The following is a 19,316-nucleotide window of genomic DNA, read 5'->3' on the forward strand; positions in this document are numbered from 1 at the left end:
AGGCAGATTTCTGAGTTCGAGGCCAGCCTGGTCTACAGAGTGAGTTCCAGGACAGCTAGGGTTACACACAGAAACCCTTAAAAAAAAGAAAGAAAAAAAGAATAGAGAAAACAAGCTGAACAGTAAGCATACATGCATTTGTTCTCTCTGCCCTGAACTGTGGATGTTACTAGCTGTATCAGGTACCTGCAAGGAATAACACAGACATGTCTCCTGGTTGACATGGTAAAGGAAAGGGAGGGAAATTCCCATCTGATGGTTTCTATCTTGACATGGAGGGGCAAGGTGGCCAGCTGAAAAATATAGAAAGAATTCTAAAGCCAGGGGCAAGAGAAGGTGAAAACTATGCAACCTCCAGGGATAGAAAACAAGACAAGGAGAATGTATGAGGCTAACTCTGCAGTGCTGAGCATTCACTTCAGGGCTGTGATCATGAACTCAAGAGCTCACATGGTTTTCAGCCATTCAAACACAGACAAGGTGTTGAAGTTGTTCTACTATATCACGAAGGAAGCGGAACAGCATAAAAAAAGTCAAGGGCATTGATTGGTGAGATAGTGTCCATATTACACCGAGCCAACTAGGCTCGAAATAAAGTGTCTCCAGCCCCGTGAACAGCGTTGCCTCTTCTCCACCAGGTAACTGTGAACTAAATAAAACAAACTCTTCTGGACCTCAGTCAGGTTCTTTGGTCACAGTGACAAGAAAAGTAATACAGGAGTGTGGTGGCCCCATCCTGGCATTGACAGGAACTGTAATCATTTAAGAGACAACGCTCTGGGAGTATTGGTGACAGTTTCTAGGCAGGGTTAGTGGAAGCAGGAAGACTCCTGGTAAAGGTGGGTGGCACCATCCTGGGTCACATAACACAGTCAGTGCTGTGATTTCCGAAGCTCTTCCCCAGCACTACTCCTCTTGCTTCCCCACGTTCCCTCACTGTCCTCAGAGAAGCTCTGTTGGGACTCTTTCTCTGCTGAATTAACAGCCACATCTCCCTAGCTCTCCTTGGTCTTAGTACACTACCTACCTGATTCATATTAGGTGCTCAGACCTTGTACTGAAGGCAGAGAATAAAATTAGCTACTCACACTGTGGATATAGCTCAGTTGATAAAGCACTTGCCAAATATGGGCAAGATCTTAGGTTTGATTCCCAGCATTGCAAAAATAAAAATTAAAATAAAACAAACAAAAAAACCCCAACCAAACAAAATTTAGGTTAATGGAACTGGTTTGGGTGGGGCTCCGCATCTCCTATCATATTTCTTAGATTTCCCAGAAGGCTGGCTAACACAAGGAGTATGGGACCCAGCTGCTTGTATCCGTGGCTCCTTTCAGATTGCTTTGGTACAAAACATTTCAGAGGTACCTTCTGAGACAGATGTTTCTAAACAAGCTGACTACATTATGACTGGGGAAACATTATGCAAATGAGATATAAACAGGCTTACAAGCCCTCTGGAGGAGGCTGGTGGACAATGTGACAGAAGGGTGAAGTCTGGTGGCAGCAGGGGTCTACAGGAGAGCTAGGAGAGCTCAGCCACCCAGGGGAAACCAGTTTGATCTATTTAGGGACACCTGGAGCCTTCCAGCTTCTGCTACTCAAAGGACAGTACGTGCTACACGGTGTTTGTTTCTGCCAAGACTCACAGGGCTGCATGCTCTCCCAGCAGCGTGACATGGGCAGCAGATGTGAGCATGCTTCCACATGAGGCTGTGTGATTACTCCCACCTCTCTGGTGCTAACAATTACCAGCAGAAAGCCCTGGGGAAGGAGACAAATGACTGCCTTTGACAAGGGCACTAGCCACTTAGCACGCAGGAGCAGCTGCTGCATCCAGGGCCTGTCGGTTCTCTCTCAGTCCCTCTCTACCAAGTATGGAAAAAGCACGGGTGTGAGGGAAACATCAAGCAAGAGACAGTGTCCTAAGAAAATACCAAGGCTTTATTTTCTCTTAAAAAGATAGCCCTGCTTGTTGAGGGAATGGAAAAAGAGTACATAATTCTCAAGAGTAAACATGATTTACCTGCTGCAGGCTTCACACCATAATGCCGAAGAGTGACATCAAGGGGGAAAGGTGTAAATGCTTCTAGCTCCACAGACATAAAATGCTAAGTAAACAAAATAGAATGGATTTAATGCTAGGTGTTCTCAAAGGGAAAAGCATGACAACTTTAAAAATGATCATCTTGGTAAGAGGAAAACAGTCCCACCAGGTTGCACCCCATCCTCTCTCTCAGGCTCTGTTGTAGGTGAAGTACACCATTCTGGAAAACCGACGAAAGCAGGCAGCTAGCAGCTTTTGCTTTATTGTCCACTGAGCAAAGCAGGGGAAGAGTCCTGGACAGCATGATTGTAATGAGGTGACTAGGTGCAGCAGTGTCGCATGTGGAAGTTGACAACATACTCTGCATTAGTCCTCTGCACAGAAATGGCAAATGGCTCAAAGGGGTGAAAGGTGAAGGCCACGAGGCGTCGCACTGTGTGGTTGATGGGGCGGCCCAGCAAGCCCGCCTGGATCTCAAACTTCAGCAAGCCAGAGTCTCGGGCATAGAACCTAAATAGAAAAGGGACACGGTGTTGCTATTACTGCCACCTTGAAATCTGGACAGCTGAGGATGCAGACAGGAAAGTTCACTGGATAAATGAAACAGCAAGTTGCAGCAAGCCTAGCTTAGAGAACCTCCAGGCCACTTATCTCGACTGTAAAGTGAACTACTGACCTTAGTCACTGGTCAGTTCTCACAATGGCCCTGAATCAGACTCCATATTACAATCTCCCACTTCCAAAAGCTCCTGCCTAAAGATATCTAAGCTGGCATTAGAAATGAAATGCTAACAGCATATATAACTTCATGTACATCTTTAAATCTCTGAAGAGCCACATTTTAAAAAGTAAAACAAAAAGTAGAATTTATCTGATAATATGCTTAATTTAATATATTCAAGGTAACCAGCCACCGCACATCTTTTCTTTCACTACTCTTTGAAACCTGACCTGCACACCTACACACATCTCAGCTTGGCTTCATCTCACAGTAAGTGTACAACAGCCAGCAGTGGCTAGCAGCGACTGCACAATAGTGCCATTCTGGGCTGACCTTGAAGAGTCTCAGCTTTTAGAATAAATTCTCACATCGGGTATAGTGCACATGCTGTAATCCTGGCACTCTGGAGGCAGAGAAAGGAGGATCAGGAGCTCAAGGCCAGCCTTGGCTACAAGCAAGTCTGAGGCTTGGCTGGGCTCCATGAGTGAGCCTCAATAAATAAAATACTAAAAACTGAAATGCATTCTTTCTGAAGGATGTCATTTTTCACATACAGAAATAACATGGCATGCTAGGATGCAGCTCAGCAGCAGGGCACTATGGTGAGGGGATGAGGTTGGGATTCTCCATCTGATACAATGAAGCAAAAGATGTTTCTGAATGACTGGTGCTTTGGGAAACTAGAGATGATGAACAGGCTGGAAGATAAGAACTGAAAGGTTCTGATTACCCTTTCTGGAAAGTAGAGAAACAAATATAAAAGATACTCATACTTTTCATTACTATTATTATTTTGCAGAGCTGAGGCTCAAATCCAGAGTCTTGCACATACCCGAGCCCAGTAATGTTCATACTTTTTGATAAAATAATCCCATCCCCAAGAATTCATACCCTCAGAACTTCATTTAAGTGATTGACACTATCAGAGCTGCTGTAATATAAAAATGCATAAAGGAGACGGGCAGGAGGCTGGATAAATGAGGGTTCATCTACTTGATGGCACAGTGCCAGTATGAAGACTGTGTAACCCAATGGAAGACACTCCTACAGTTAAAGCAGTCAACAAACTATGGTGCCTCCTGTGATTAATGCTCCAGATGAAAACGTGCACAAACACACTTGTTGGCAAAACCAGACAGCCATGACACAGACAGCTATGCTGCCTGCAGCACCGCCTCCTCAGATGTCTTCAATGTCCTTCCAGTTCTCATTTTAAGGAACAACACAAAGGAATTACTAGAGAAGTCTCTTCCGTCATAGCTATGGCATTGCAAGCCTGTTACTTGGGCTCATCTTTTCAAATCAGAAAAGCAGGAAATTTTGTCAGCAAGAACAAAAATGTATCTGTTTGGCTGTATCAAATGAGGCCCATTATATGCTTTTATGCATAAAAAGCACATTAACTTACCCACATAGTTCCCAACACACATGGATTTATAATTTAAAGTGAGTGTCTGTGCCTCTAAATCTAACTACCAATTTATAGGAGAGCAGGAGGAATGAGGAATACAGTATGCACTACTCCCAGCTTGCAATGGACAGAGCCCAGGTGTGAGAAGGACTATGGGATGAATGTGTTGGTGATGAACAAAGATTTCATTGCAAATAAATAAATAAATAAATAAATAAATAAATAAATAAAAGATGAAAGTAAACCTAAGGTTTAAGGCTAGCAGCCACATGTATATAAGCCTTGCTTAGCACATGAGTCAAAGGAACTGTGCAAATAATATTCTCAAGCAACACAGAGAATACTAATTAGATGGTGACATTAACAAATATTTGTTTGTTCTGAGGTAGGGTCTCATATCCCAGGCTGGCCTTGAACATGCCTTAAGAACCCAGCAGGAGTGAAAAGATAGATGGTTCAGTGGTTAAGGGTAGTTGTTGCTTTAGCAGAGAGCCTAGGTTCAATTCCCAGCACCCACATGGTAGCCTACAACCACCTATAACGCCCAGCATAGTGGCTCACAGCCAACCATAACTCCAAGTCAGGAGATCTGGCACTCTCTTCTGACCTCTGTGGGCACCAGGTACACATAGAGTGTACATACACACAGCAAACAAAACATTCATACTTATAAGATAATTTTAAACAAATAAAAAGGTGCTAGAGAGATAGCTCAGTGGTTAAGAGCATTGATTGATCTTCCAGAGGTCCTGAGTTCAATTTCCCAGCAACCACATGGTGGCTCACAACCATCTGTAATGAGATCTGCTGCCCTCTTCTATGGTGTCTGAAGACATCGACAGTGTGCTCATATACATAAAATAAATAAATAATTTTAAAAATTAAAAATAAAAAAAAGATTCCAGCAGTAAAAAATCATCTACTTTTTCTACTAAGTAACATGGATAAAATAACTTGAATAAGATATACTAGATACAAAAATCTGTAATAGAATGCCATTAGGATATTAAAAATGTAAATTACAGCTTCTTTTCTTGGATGCTTTTTCTGTTTTGTTTGTTCGCTGTTTTCAATACAGGGTCTCTTGGTGTAGCCCTGGTTGTCCTGGAACAGGCTGGTTTCAAACTCGAGAGAGAGACAGAGATCTATCTGTCTCTGCCTCCCAAGTGCTGGGTTAAAGGTGTGTACTACCATGCCAGGCTTCCTTGGACACTTTTTAAAGCAGATAGGATTTATCTGAATAAAAGTTTCATTTATAGGGCTAGAATAATACCTAAGTGATCCAAGCTCTCACCACACAACACAGACAGCCTGCTCTTTCCATCCAGCAGAAGCATAGGAGAGAGTCGGTCACTGACCCAGGCTGTAGAAGAAGAGAGAGAGAGAAAGCCCCAGTCACTGGCCCAAGCCGTAGCAGAGGAGAGAGAGGGATCATGGTGCCTCTCACTTCAAGCAGTTTGTAGCTGTGATGGTGATGAAGTACCTGATCGGGTGATCTCCACAAGTCTTGGGTCGCTCCATGACTGACACCCACTTGTCATCGTAGCTGAAGAGAGACAAATCCAGGTATGGGCTCCCACTGTAAGACTGGGCACTGATGGGGAGCTGGCCTAGCAGTCGGCGCACAGCCTCCGTGTGCCCTCCATACTTGGCATTTATAATTGTGTCTTTGAACCTAAAACAAAGCACCAGTAAGGAAGGCTTTCTCAGCAGCTGGCTCAGTTTAAAACTTACATACACGTCTAAAATCCAAAGAGCTCCCCAGGTGAAAGTGCTTGCCAACAAGCCCGAAAACCTGGTCTAAGTTCAGTCACCAGGTCCCACAGTGGAAGGAAATAACCAGCTCCCAAAAGTGGTCCTCCGACATCCTACATGTGCCATGGCACGTGCATGCCCACTCGCATACACACTATATACATAGAGTAATTTTATTTTAAAAACAATTAAAATCCTAACTTTCCCTACACCTCTCATGAACTAGGAGTTTTCTCAGCTATACTACTACTCAATACATCTCTGGAACCACCCTAAGGCTCATTTGCCAGAAAATAAAAGGTTCCTTAGCAACCCTTTTAGATACAACCAGAAGGTCCCCAAACCAGTTTATATAGCTACTTTAGACATATTTAACCACAACTTATCATTTGAGAGCCCCAGATCCACACTGGTATATCTTACCTTTTCCAGAGTGTCTACTAACCTTTGTTCTTAAATCTGTTCAAAATGCTTTCAACAACATCCTGAGACTCTTTTCTGTAGCCATGCCATGGATCTGCAGTAAAGGTCCCCAAAGGATAAGGGAACTCCTCAGGCTACTCATAGGTGACACCACTAATGGTAACATGATAGGAGCTAGCTCATGGCTGTGTGGTGACCACCAAGCCTCTAGGACAACCTACAGGAACTGTACATTGAAGTGGTTCCTATTCTTCAACAATACCCACCTAATCTCCATTCTCCCAGTGCCACACTGCCTGATATATAAAGAAGCCATCTCTCTGGAATCTGCAACTCTTACCTCTTTCTTGGCTGTGCCATTCTGTCCAACTAACATCTCTTAACTCTAGGTGACTCCAAAATTCTTGGTAAAGATTCTTCTAACAGCACAGCATAGCCTGACTTTCCCCTCATTCCAATAGCTTCACCTCACCTGACTGCCCTGCATTCCAATAGCTTCACCTCACCCTGCAAGCACTGCACTCCAGGTGACCAGCCACCCTCTCCTATCTCTCCGACATTTTTCTTCCATCTCACACACCCATTAAGTCTGCTTTCTTCTTTAGGCACCTTAGAAGTCAGAGTCAACCATGAAATAGCTCCACCACTTGCATGCTCAACAACCCTGAACTCTGCTTTACAGCAGGACTCTAGTGGAGTGTAGCTCTCCTGATCCTATATCTGTATCTGCTCCATTTTCTGTGGCTAGAGAAAAGTAAAAGTAATGCTCACTCCAACCTTATGGCCACAAAGCCATATAGGCTCGCTCTCAATGTGGGAGGATACTCATCTGAACTTCCACAGTCCAACCTGCCTCCCACTCTCTTCCATGGCTACCTCATCTCCCACTAGTTTGTCACTGACAAACACAGGAAAGCGCAGAGGACCTTTTAAGGTCTCCACAGCGCATCTGTCTCTGTACAGCACTCCAATCTCTCTATTTGGGTGGCAGATCTCATGCCCTCTCACATACTGGGCAGGATTCTCTCCAGGATCGGTCCCATCAACACACAAACATGTCATTACTTCTTGGTTTAAATTAAGGAAAACAATCTGGTTTAGTGACATGGGTCTGTAATCCCAACTATTTGGACACACAATTTTCAGAACTGAAAATTCAAGAAGACTAGACTAGCTGGGCAACTTGGTGAGACCTTCTTAAAATTAAAGTGTAAAAAGATGGCCATGGATACAGCTCAGCAGCATGCATACCAAAGGCCAAAGGTACCAGAGGCCCTAGGGTCAGTCCTCAGTGGACAGAGGCAGAGAGGGGGAGAGAAAGATAAAGCCAGCATCATCCGCCACTACTCTGAGCCACCTGAAGTTGTAGAACAACCAATCATTTGTGTCTCTGGCTCTATCTCCAACTACTGCTCCTTGCTCACTCCATTCCAGCCATCTGACCTCATTACTGTCCTTCAAAGGCCTCAGAGGCTTTGGGGCTTGTTCTTGTTTCTGCTGATATCATTCGTCTTCCTGTTTAACCATGGGTAGCTCCTGGTCTCCTTCAATACCTCCACTTACATACTATTGATACCCCTACCAGAACAGCAGTGGTGATACACTCAGACTCACTAGATACTGCCCCAGCTCTGGCTTTTCCAGTAACACTTCCTTCCTGGATCCTTCACTTTACCACATCCTTCAAGTCTGACCTGTGACCTGTGATTCTGTAGCTTCCCATCAGCACCTTCAGAACTCTGACTCCCCTGGTACCCAAAACCCATTCCTTTGTGGTTTACTGATGATATGTATTTTCCAAAGGCTTTCTCAGAAAGATACACAGAAGGTGATTTTATCGTCTAGTCGCACAGACGTGAAAATACCTTTGCTCTATTCTATTTAAATATAGTTTTCTAAATGAGAAACCATCCTTTTCACCAGGAACAGTAATCTGTAATTCTAGCATTCAGGAACCTAAGGCAGAAGAACTGTACATTCAAGGCCAGCAGAGAGAGAGAGGAGAGAGAGAGAGAGAGAGAGAGAGAGAGAGAGAGAGAGAGAGAGAGGGAGGAAGAGGGAGGAAGAGGGAGGAAGAGGGGGAGAGAGAGGAAGAGGGAGGAAGAGGGGGAGAGAGAGAGGAAGAGGGAGGAAGAGGGAGAGAGAGGAAGAGGGAGGAAGAGGGAGAGAGAGAGAGAGGAAGAGAGGAAGAGAGAGGAAGAGAGAGAGAGGAAGAGAGGAAAAGAGAGAGAGAAAGAGAAAGAGAGGAAGAGAGAGAGAGAAAGAGAGGGAGAGAGAGAGAGGAAGAGAGAGAGGGGGAGGGGCTCTACCAGTAGAAGCAGGATTGAACTTGAGCCCTGTGGACTACCAGACAAGTACTACATGGACTGAACTGCATTCCCAAACCCTTGAAATCATCCTTTTCACAAAATTTTGAAGGCAATATTTTAACATCTTTAAGCACTTAGCACTGTCAATGACCAATCTAACAGCATTCTAGTAACATTTTTGCATGTGAAATGTAAGTTCTTGCTCCAAGTTTTTATAATTTACCTTTATCTCCAATGTTTGTTTCAAAATTGTATAGCATGTCTCCATGTGGGCTTTTTCTCACTGACTATGCTAAGTACCAGAATGCTGGTAAAGTGGGTGATTTTTCTTGGCAAGGGGAGGGACATAATTTGTAGCATTTGCCAATTTCTGTGGTGTCAAGCTTCCTGCTGTGGCCAATTTCATGGCACCAACATAATATCAAACACAGCTGGAGATGAGCCATAGCACTGCACTATGTACCATCCACCACCCAGATAACATAACCTCAAAAGCATGGATAATGTCAAAGGGAGTAATTAAAGCTTAGTAATGGCTATGTTTAACAATCAGCTTGCAGGACTGGTGAGATGGCTCAGCGGGTAAGAGCACTGACTGCTCTTCCGAGGTCCTGAGTTCAAATGCCAGCAAACTCATGGTGGCTCACAACCATCTGTAATGAGATCTGACACCCTCTTCTGGTGCATCCGAAGACAGTTACAGTGTACTTATTTATAATAATAAATAAATCTTTAGTCTGGAGCAAGCAGAGGTCCTAAATTCAATTCTCAACAACCAGATGAAGGCTCATAACCATCTGTATAGTTATAGTGTATACTCATATATATAAAATAAATTTTAAAAAAATCAGCTTGCAAAATTACCTCAATGTTTAACAGTTGGTTCCAATAGTCATGGATGATCCCACCAATCTAGAAAATTCTATCCGTCCAGCTTAGGAAGTACTCACATTGTTTCTACCTCTTTGGTCCTCAATTTCTCTTTCTTAGGAACAGCGGGTATGGAACTCTAGGGCAAATGCTCTCAATTTTTCTTTAACTCTTTCTTTCCCATCTCTCTATGCCCTCACTCCCTCTTTCCCTTTGGAAAGTTCTTCAGCTAAATCTACATTTCAGGTCTCCTTGAGCCTGGCTACTCTAGGCCTACCCTTGCTTACATCTCCAGTTGTCTTAGTGAGTACAATTCTGCCTCTTCCTTTCCTACTCTTTTTTGGGGAGGAGGGAGCAGAGGGGATCTCTTTTAGGATAAAGGCATTCCTTAAATGATTCAGGTCTTAGGAGTCCATTTTGTTTGTTTGCACGCTTTATGCTAACCCATAAGCTACAATGTTTATTTGCTCTTTTGTGTTTTTACATAAAGATTACTAGAGGACATTTACCACACAATTTTGCATTAAGAGCCATGTATTCACAAGAATAAAACATAATTTCAATTTACATGTATATTATATTTTCAATAAAGTAAACTGATTGTGTAGCTTATAAAACCTACTCAAGATAGTGGCAGTAGGTAAGAAGAACAGGACACTTATAATTCTTCAGTCTTAAGTGGCATGAAATGAGCTTGCAGCTCCTCTCAGCTAATAGCATACTAGCCTTGGTGTGGACCCAACAGTGAAAAGAAATCAGAATTGCTGACCACGTGGAGCGTGCCTCTTTGATGATTTGACTGAGGGTACCCACTATACTAGCTAGTTTGGAAGAGGGAACCACAACTGAAGAATCACCTGCGGCCATGTCTGTGGAGAACTGTCTTAGCAGATGATAGATGAAGGAGTGCCCAACCCACTGTGGGCAGATGATCCTGGACTGTATCAAAAAGCTAGCTAGGAATGAGCCAAGAACAAGACAATACGCAGCCAGCATTCCTCTCTGGTTTCTGTCAAGTTCCTGCCTCCAGGTTCCTACCTGGAATGCCTGCCCTGACTTTCCTCAGCAGTAGACTGAGACATAGAAGTAGAAGCTAGAATAAACCCATTTCCCCCAGGCTGCTGTTGGTCATGGTGTTTATCAAAGCAACAGAAAGCAAACTAGGACACCTACCTTCTGTAATTTGCAAATGAAATGGTTAATTTAAAAGTTAATTTTGAAAGAAGACTCTTAGGTTCAAGTGTTCCACACTTCCACTCCCTCCACTAGGAAGACTGGGAAGGGGAAGCATGATGGGTACAAGACCCTGCTTTCAAATTGAAAAGAAGAGAGCGATGCTCCTAAGGTGGAAGACAGGTGTGTCAGACAGAAGGCAGAGGTAAGTGAGGGTCAGAATCTGTCTAACCACAACTGTCCCTGTGTCCAGGCATGGAGCCACTGCAGGAAGTGTACCTGTTTGCTCATCTGTCCCAGAAGCAGTAATGCTTGCTCTGATTCATCTGCTCAATGTGGTCTGGCCTATCTGGGGACCAAAATCAGACATTTTCCATACCTCATTAAGGTTAGAGCAATTTAGGTATGAAAGCTGAGGTGGCCTTGCCTAACGACACCAGATTTACCAGGGGCTTTATGCCCAAAGGAACTAGTCCTTTCACACTAAGAGACTAAGGAAGGTTCTTAGATACCACGGACTTTCTGCTTTCAAATCTGTATCTATAGTTCTGGTTTGTCTTCTGTTCTGTTCTTAAGGGTCACCCCTCTATCCCTCGCTTTACTGTTAGAGGGGTTTTCCAATGGAGCAGAGATAGGTGGATGTGTTCAACATGCCATATTAACCAGAAGTTCTAAAATGATCTCCACTTATTCCTTAAATATTTAAGGACTTGACAGCGCACCAAGAGAATATAGCAATAAACAGACATAGTCTCTGTCTTTCTGCAGCTCACATGTGGTCTAAGAAGAACCCAGAAGATGCACCAACAATTACACAGGTTCTCAGAGATGGGAATATGTCAGGATGACAAAGGAGTTGGTTCCACCAAGGCCAGGTGGGCAAACACAATACAAAGCAAATGAAGCAAATGGCTACTAGCCTAACACCAACCATTTTAAAGTTAGGCCTGTGAAGTCTGGCGGAACAGCTTACCGGCGCTGGATCTGCCTTGCAAAGTTGTTGCTAGAAGCTGAGCAAGGGAACTGGACTTCACTGTGCAGGGTGGCATTGCGAAAGAGATCACAGAAGTTCTCAAAGAGTTCTAGAAGCTCATCCGACGTGTTCTCAAACACGGCAATCACTTCTGTTGTCACCATGTTGTATACCACAAAGAAGGAGGCCTGCAGAAAGAGAGGCAACCATGGGATGGCCATGCCTAGGCAACTTTCCACTTCACCTGAAATACAAACCACCCAACCACCCACTCGGGGACCTCCGCCTTGGCACTCGCTAGGAAGCACGGCTCCACAGCTCTGGGAATGGAGGAAGCAGCATTGGCTCCATCGTTGAGAACCTTGATGCCACCAGGTTCCCTGTGCTGCTGCACTGCTGGGATTACTGAGCTGGCCAGCATGTATACATAAAAAGGCTTTCAATCTTCCATTTCAAACTGTGCAAATTCAATATTTTTCCTTCCAAGTGTTTATTCGCTACTTGTTCCCCAATCTACCCTAAGATTTTTTTTTTTAAAAAAAAGTTTTAAAAATGCCAGATTTAATTTTCTTTCCTGCTGGGAAAGTGATTTGCAGCCCAGGGCTGCCTGTTGGTAAATGATTTTCTCTTCTATGTGTACAGTTGAAAGTTCAATTTAGGGGCATTTATTTTTCCCTCTTAATATTTCTAGCATGCAGAGAGACGCCTTAAGTACATTGTGTGCTAAAACTGCCTGGGCAAGTTGTATCCACGCAGGATACTGCAGATGAACAAATGAAAAATCAGACAGGCATTTTCCATTTCTTTCTCCACAAATGTTCTTTCAGCCAAGAGCTTTTGTAAGAAACATCTGAGATTTCTGCCAATTAGGATGGGGGTAGGGAGACCTGAAAAGCATTCAAATGCCATAGGTGGCAGTCACCACTTTTCCTGAATGGAGCCCTGGATGCCTGGGCCTTTCCTTGACACCTTGAGTGTTCTGCCTTGCCTAACAGGAAGCTCCGGGTACCTTGAGTTTTTTGTCACAGTGAACGCTACAGTGTGAACTAAATCTGCAGGCTTCTAGCAGGAGTCTAAGATGTCCAGGACACACGGATTCACATTTCCCCTTCCTCTGATTGAGTTTTAATCTCTGTTACCCATCTCTACAGCCATGTGGCCCACCTGTCTCATAGTAATTAGTCCTTCCCAGAGCTCCTCTTACATGACTTTGCAGTCACCTGGAAATTAAATTTGGCTGCAAATTAAAGAGGCTGGAGACAAGCTGAGAATAATACCCATAATATTAGCAAGGCTTTGTCTATGGATGCAGTTTTTACTCATTAACTTTATTGGAACTTATCAAATTAAACTGGAAGGGGAGAGGAGAGGACAACTGGGGCGCAGAGACTAGGTTTCGAGTTTCAAACTCCGAGCTGGGGCACAGCCCCAGCAGTATGTCTAGTTATAACTGACTGTAACTACCAGGAAAAAATAGGTCACCTTTTAGCAAAAGAAAAGAGGATAATCTCAGTGCAGTGATAACAGACAACTTACTCCTTCCAAAATAGAAAGGTAATTATAGCTGAAACCTAAATAAAAGAGTGACTCATGTCCCGTCTATAGACCAGGACACCACTTTGATCATATCAGGGTTTTAACAGGATCTTTCATAATTATGTGAATATAAAATTACACATTTACCAGCGTTCCCTCCACAACAGACTGAGAAATTAAGGACAGGAGGGGAAAGAAGTCAAGGACTCTACCACCTATCTTCTATGACGCATAAGATGAACTAGATGTTCACCTGTGGCGGCTCAGTGACCGCCCATCATTAACAAGGGAGAAAGGGAATTTTAAAAATAATCTCGAATCAGATCAATTTCCCCTTTTTAGAATATACAAGCTCTCATATTTTTTTTGTTGTTTTAGAGGGGTCACTGTTGGAAGATATTTTAAAGGCCCAAGGTTGATTGATGTTACTAGTCTTCTTCAAGCACTGTCTGTCTTAGTCATTAAGAGATGAAGGTAAGTGTCTTTCACCTGAACCCAGAGCTTGCGGATAAGCAAACTTGCTCTTGGAATTGTCTCCATCTTCTGAGCTCTGGAATTACAAGCAGGCCGCCACACTCATCTGGCATTTACAATGGTTCTGGGAATCCAAACTCCCCCCATGCTTGCAAGGCAAATGCTTTAACCACTGAGTCAACCCCTAACAATGTATAGTATCCCTTAAAGGCAGAGAGTCAGCTGACTTCCTAGTTTACTATCTGACTCACTGTTCTGTTTCCAAAACAGGAGGACTGGCTTGGGGCAAGGGAGACAAAGGTACAGAGAGGCAGGCCTCTTACTTAGACCACACTGAAGTGGAGAGCTTTTCAAAGGCAAATATCTAGGGCTCCCTGGATTTCCAGAAGGTATCTGAACTCAGCTCAGGTAGGTCGGTCTGTCTGTCTGTCTGTCCCTCTCATCACCACTTAACTTTTTAAGTGGTCTCATAATGCAGACAGGTCTGGAACTCAGCACCAAGCTCTCTGTCTCCACAGTCCCCCTGCTGGGACTGCCGGCATTATGGAAGTACGCCCGCTGTCATACCTGGCTGCTGTGGCAGATCTGTAGATTTTTGTTTTCAGTGCTGGGTACTCTGGGCCTCATCCTGAATATGCTTTCCACCACTGAGCCCTAAGGACTTCCATTTTTGCACGGAGTTCTCATTCTCAATAATTAGTCTTATAAAGTTTAGGTGGGATTATATATATGTGTGGTTCAAACCCTGACCTTACAGCATTTGAGCTCCTAGGTGACAGGTACTGAGAAGGTCCTGAGGAATAACTTGGAAGATTTGGCTGACCACATGGCAGTGGCTTGGCACTGACCCTTCATTTGCCAATTTCAATATGTGATACCGGACAAAAAGGAATCGATTTTAAATCTGAACCTAAGCATAGTAAAACTCGACATCACATTAAGGTGTGTGTTCCTGATGCACACGGGGCACAGGTAGGAGACCTCACCCGTACCTGAGATGGGTCTGTGACCCGCAGCGTCACTACGTCCTCGCTGGTGTATTTGATGAATAGATGGTTCTCATCCAGGAGCTGCATCTTCCACATGCGCAGCTGCCGCAGCTGGTCAAAGTACTGGAAAAAGCGCCTCTTTGCCATGGCACTACCATCCTGCTCTGCCCTGCGCCAGAGATAAACCAGCAACCGGTGCTTCAGGGAGTTGATGAAGGGGTCCCTGAAAGGATTGGCCATGCCTGTCTGGCTGTCCCGCTGCACCTCAGGGAAAATGGCAGACACGGTGAGCAGGTCATCCTCATAGCAGAAGCGGCCAATGGTCCGAACATCAATAAACGTGCCTTCAGGAGTCACCTGGAAGACATGAATAGTCTGCTGCTGCACAGACAGTATGGCCAGGATGTTTTTGTACAAGTATAGCCCTTGATTGTGTGACAAGACCACTTTGTCACACTTGAATGTGCGTGTGTCACACAAACGGCCAGTGTGAAGGTCAATGATGTGGAGGGAATAGTCCTCAAGAGGGGACCGTGGGTTGGGGGTCACAGACTCGCTGTTCCGATACACCTCATAGAAAGGAGGGTGAGGTTCATCTGGGAGGTAGGCAGCAGAGCCCACGATGACACAGCGGCAGTCATCTGTGAAGAGACTACACTCCCGGTTCAAGTGCTCGCCATTGGCCGCTACATTGGTAATGTGCAGCAGAACAAAGAAACGCTCAAAGAGCCGGCCTCGGATGCTGACGGACCTCTGGTCATTGCCATTGGACAAGATCTCCCCTTCATATCCCTGCAAGAGGTCCTCTGCTGCCTGACAGCCCTGGTACTCATAGATTTCAAGAGACGTCTGGTCAGATGAAAAAGCAATAAAGTAGCGCCCATCAGGGGAGAATTTACGCAAGAAACAAGGAGGCTTTTCAACGTTGACAACTGTGAAATTGGGGAAGACATTCTGGTGGAACACTCGGACCTGATGCCAGTGGGTCCCTGCCTTGCCTGAACTGATGCGCCGGCGCTCTAAGCGGTGAATGACATTTTGATTTTGGATTCTTCGAGGTTTAATTGTGGAAACATGATGATCCATTATAACATCTCTGCATAAAAAGAAAAAAAAAGTAGAACTCAAGAAAACGGAACAAAACATACTAATATCTCTAAATGAACCTGAGATCTTCCAGGATAACAGTGACCCAGATTTCTCTGAAATTACAGTTGCACAGTGATCTAGACATTTTGCGTTTTAAGGTTTGAAAGGAAGGATACAAGACATAAAAGAATACCTCACAAGTATAAACTTATAGGAATTTTCAAAGAATAAGCCAGCGAGTACATCAAATGTAAACAGCACAAGAAACCCATTCCCAGGGTATAGGGGAACACAGTAAAAAACCCCACCAGCACCACTCAGGAGGCCGGAGGGAATATCACTTCAAGTTCAAGGTCAGGCTAGAAGGCAGGTTGAAACCTTGTCTTTACTCTTGAGACAGGAGCTCAAGCAGGCTTTGATCCTCCTGCCCCAACTCTCCAGTGTTGGGATTACAGACTTATACACCCACATTTGATTTATAGGGTGCTAGAAATTGAAGCTGGGGCCTTGCACATGCTAGGCAAAGAGTCAACTTTGCTACTTTCCCCAATATTTTTTGTTTGTTTGTTTTGAGACAGGGTTTCTCTGTGTATCCCCGGCTGACCTAGAGCTCACTCTGTAGACCAGGCTGGCCTCCAACTCAGAAATCTGCCTGCCTCTGCCTCCCAAGTGCTGGGATTAAAGGCATGCGCCACCACTGCCCGGCCTTGTTTTTGCTTTTTAAGAAGTTAATATTGAACATGCACATATACATTTACTGGGCTGTTATGTCAAAGCAATCTGAAAAATCAAGCAATCTCTATCAAAATCCCAATGGCATTTTTTAGAAAATATAAAATTTCACGCTAAAAGCAGTATGAAATCTCAAAGAGTATGGACAATAACACACGTAGATTTCAGAACCTATTAAAACACACCAGTAAAAAATAAATAAAATAATAATAATAATAAATATACAGCCTCAGCCTCTAACCCTTATATAGACAGGCCAATGGAGAATAGAGTCTCAAAGAAAAGCCTTCACTTGCCACAATTAGTCTTGTCAACATGCCTGGATCAGAAACCTCTAGGAGATCAGTGAAGTATACCTCTGGGTGTCTATAAATCAGTGCCAGAGACAAGTAGATTATGATGGCTTTTCTCAGATATCTAGCCAAAGGGTCACATATATGGACAAACACCATTTGGTACTCAATGAGGCCAGGACCAAAAGCAGGCAGGTGGAGTTTGAGGCCAGCCTAGTCTACATAGTGAATTCCAGGACAGTCAGAGCTACACAGTTAGGCCATATCTCAACATCCCTACCCATCTCCTACCCCCCTACCCCCAAGAAAGGGGAAAGGCCAACCTACAGAGTGAATAGAAGTATTTGCTGGGCCAAGTATCTGGTAAGGAGTTAATACTTAACATATTTAATGAACTCTTAGAACTCAACAAATAGCCACAAATCCAGATAAAGTACAAATGGTCAACAAAGAAGGTTTGCACATCAATAATCATGTAGAGAGAGAGAAATGAAAGCTTGGAGGCGGGAGGGAGAGGGTAGCAGAGTTCTGGAAAAGGCTTTCATAACAAGCAACCTGGGTTAGATTCCCCAGGACCACAAAACAAACAAAGTCCTTACAACAGAGAGTAAGGGTATTGTTTCGCAATCCTTTTGTTTCAAGCTTATCCTTGTACAAGCTACAGCCACTGGATAAAGATCTAAAAGGCATGCAGAGCCAGACCCGAGGGAGTCAGGGCTACTACCTGGTTGGGTTTTTTTTAAAGAACCTTTCCCTGGAACACCACAGCATTCGCTCATTTGCATATTGCCTATAGCCACTTGAGCCCTAGGGAAAGAGCTGAGTGCCTGTGACACATCACACCCAGAACCACACTATCTGGTCTTTTGTAGAAACTAAATTCTTCACCTTTGAGAACCATTTCCGATTTCAGCTTCATCATCCTGTCTTTGAAGGCTTTCCTTCACTTTGGGAGACATATATATCCCTACACACTAGCCACTCCTTTGCAACTCTCTGTATTTTACTAATGTGTATATTTATGGTGATCTCTCAGGGTCAATTATACACTTATCTTCTGTATGCTCACCACAGTGCTTAACGCGTAGCAAGCTTTCTTCTTAAACAGTGGGCCTACCTCAAGCCTTATTCTTGGCTAACGTGGGTAACCACAGGGGAACTTTCATTTTCTGTAATACATTCTCTCCGGTCCGTGCCTTAACTTCTCTTGTTGAAATTTTAGTGTCAAGTTTTGGGGAAGTCTTTTTGACCACCCTACCTAACGGACTCATCTTTTTCTTGTTCTTTCTCTAGTATTCTGTCACACTTTTTATTTACACGTTCGCTTGCATGGTTGTGTTTAATGTTTGAGTCTCCTCGTTGAACTGTACGCTCTCTACTGGAAGTAACCAGGTCTACTTCAGTCACCGCGATGTACTCTTCTAGCCCTGGGGCTGGCACATGGTAGACGCTTTGGTGCTGGTGCAGTCTGAAACGAAAGAAAGCCTGGCTAAACCGGGTCACTCGATGTGTGAAAGAAAGTTTTATTCCTCGTTAGAGCAAGTGCACATGTCCCCTCACTCTTGACGACTGCTTCCAAAACAAGAAAAGGATGCCAAGAGGCAGACACACATGCCCAGGGTCGCCCCCGGAAAGAAAAGCCCAGGGCGGGGCCTCCCCGGGCAAAGCCTGGCGCCGGGGCGCCTGAGACCCGGGTATCATGCGGGGAGGAGCCCGCCGCGGAGCTCTCACCGGCCGAAAAGGGCAAGTCCTCACCTGTCGAGTCCCAGCTCATGGGGCCAGGGCAAGGGTCGCCCTAGCCTGCTCGGTGCACACCTCCCCCGGCCCCGCCCCCACCATGCCTCGGGACCCCGGCGTCGGCAGCCACCAGCCCCTGCTTCCGCCCGCTACCGGAAGTGCTGCGCAGCGAGAGGGGAAGTTCGGGAAAAGCGAGACGCCATACAGCTAAGGAGCGACGCAGCGCACCCTGGTGTCGGGAGGGGAGATCGAGGCCGTAAAGGCTGGATTAAACCCTGGTCCTTATGATGATCTAAGGCACATTCATAACTAATGTGAATAGGAATTTAAGTTTCCACCTGCTTCTTGCGTACTGGTGGAAGATAGATTATACCTGCACTATGTCACTGAGTTTTTTATGCTATTGGTTGCACATGGGGATACAATAAAAGCTTTTGAACTAAATGAATCCAATAAAATGTACTGGCTTTTTCACTGACACATTACTTAATTTGTTTTTTTTTCCTTACAAGCTATTTCTTCCCTGTGAGTCTGTAGCTTCTCTCCTTTATGCTTGTGTGTGTGTGTGTGTGTGTGTGTGTGTGTGTGTGTGTGTGTATGTATGTATGTACGTGCTCTCGTGTTTATGTTTGGGTATATGGTTTCTTTTTGATGTTTTGGTAGGAAACCAAACCCAAAATGTCTTGTTGTGTCTTTCTTCCCTTTGGTAGATTGTAAACTGAGAACAGGAATTTTTGTCTTATTTTCTGTTCCAGCCCCTATCCCACCCCATAGCAAGGTTTGG

The 19,316-nt window shown here is 44.4% G+C and overlaps 1 protein-coding gene and 1 pseudogene across 5 annotated transcripts; one reads left to right on the forward strand and one right to left on the reverse strand.

Moving 5' to 3' along the window:
- LOC116101270 overlaps positions 1-2,093 on the forward strand; it is a 3,404-nt pseudogene extending 1,311 nt beyond the window's left edge.
- Det1 (DET1 partner of COP1 E3 ubiquitin ligase) lies at positions 1,924-18,715 on the reverse strand. 5 transcript variants are annotated; one of them, XM_031387045.1, is made up of 6 exons: positions 18,551-18,671; positions 18,054-18,263; positions 14,685-15,777; positions 11,683-11,870; positions 5,663-5,854; positions 1,924-2,557 (listed from the first exon to the last, which is right to left on the reverse strand). In XM_031387045.1, exons 3-6 carry the CDS (start codon positions 15,765-15,767, stop codon positions 2,368-2,370), a joined length of 1,653 nt encoding a protein of 550 aa, XP_031242905.1. In that variant the 5' UTR covers positions 15,768-15,777; positions 18,054-18,263; positions 18,551-18,671; the 3' UTR covers positions 1,924-2,367. The 5 variants fall into 5 exon arrangements, with proteins under 5 accessions (XP_031242905.1, XP_031242902.1, XP_031242903.1 ...); XM_031387042.1 differs by lacking the exon at positions 18,054-18,263 and having other exon boundaries at positions 18,551-18,715; XM_031387043.1 differs by lacking the exons at positions 18,054-18,263; positions 18,551-18,671 and adding an exon at positions 17,913-18,033.
- Positions 18,716-19,316: the final 601 nt, after the last annotated feature.

The sequence above is a fragment of the Mastomys coucha genome, unplaced genomic scaffold, assembly GCF_008632895.1.
Source record: "Mastomys coucha isolate ucsf_1 unplaced genomic scaffold, UCSF_Mcou_1 pScaffold21, whole genome shotgun sequence".
Taxonomy (NCBI): domain Eukaryota; kingdom Metazoa; phylum Chordata; class Mammalia; order Rodentia; family Muridae; genus Mastomys; species Mastomys coucha.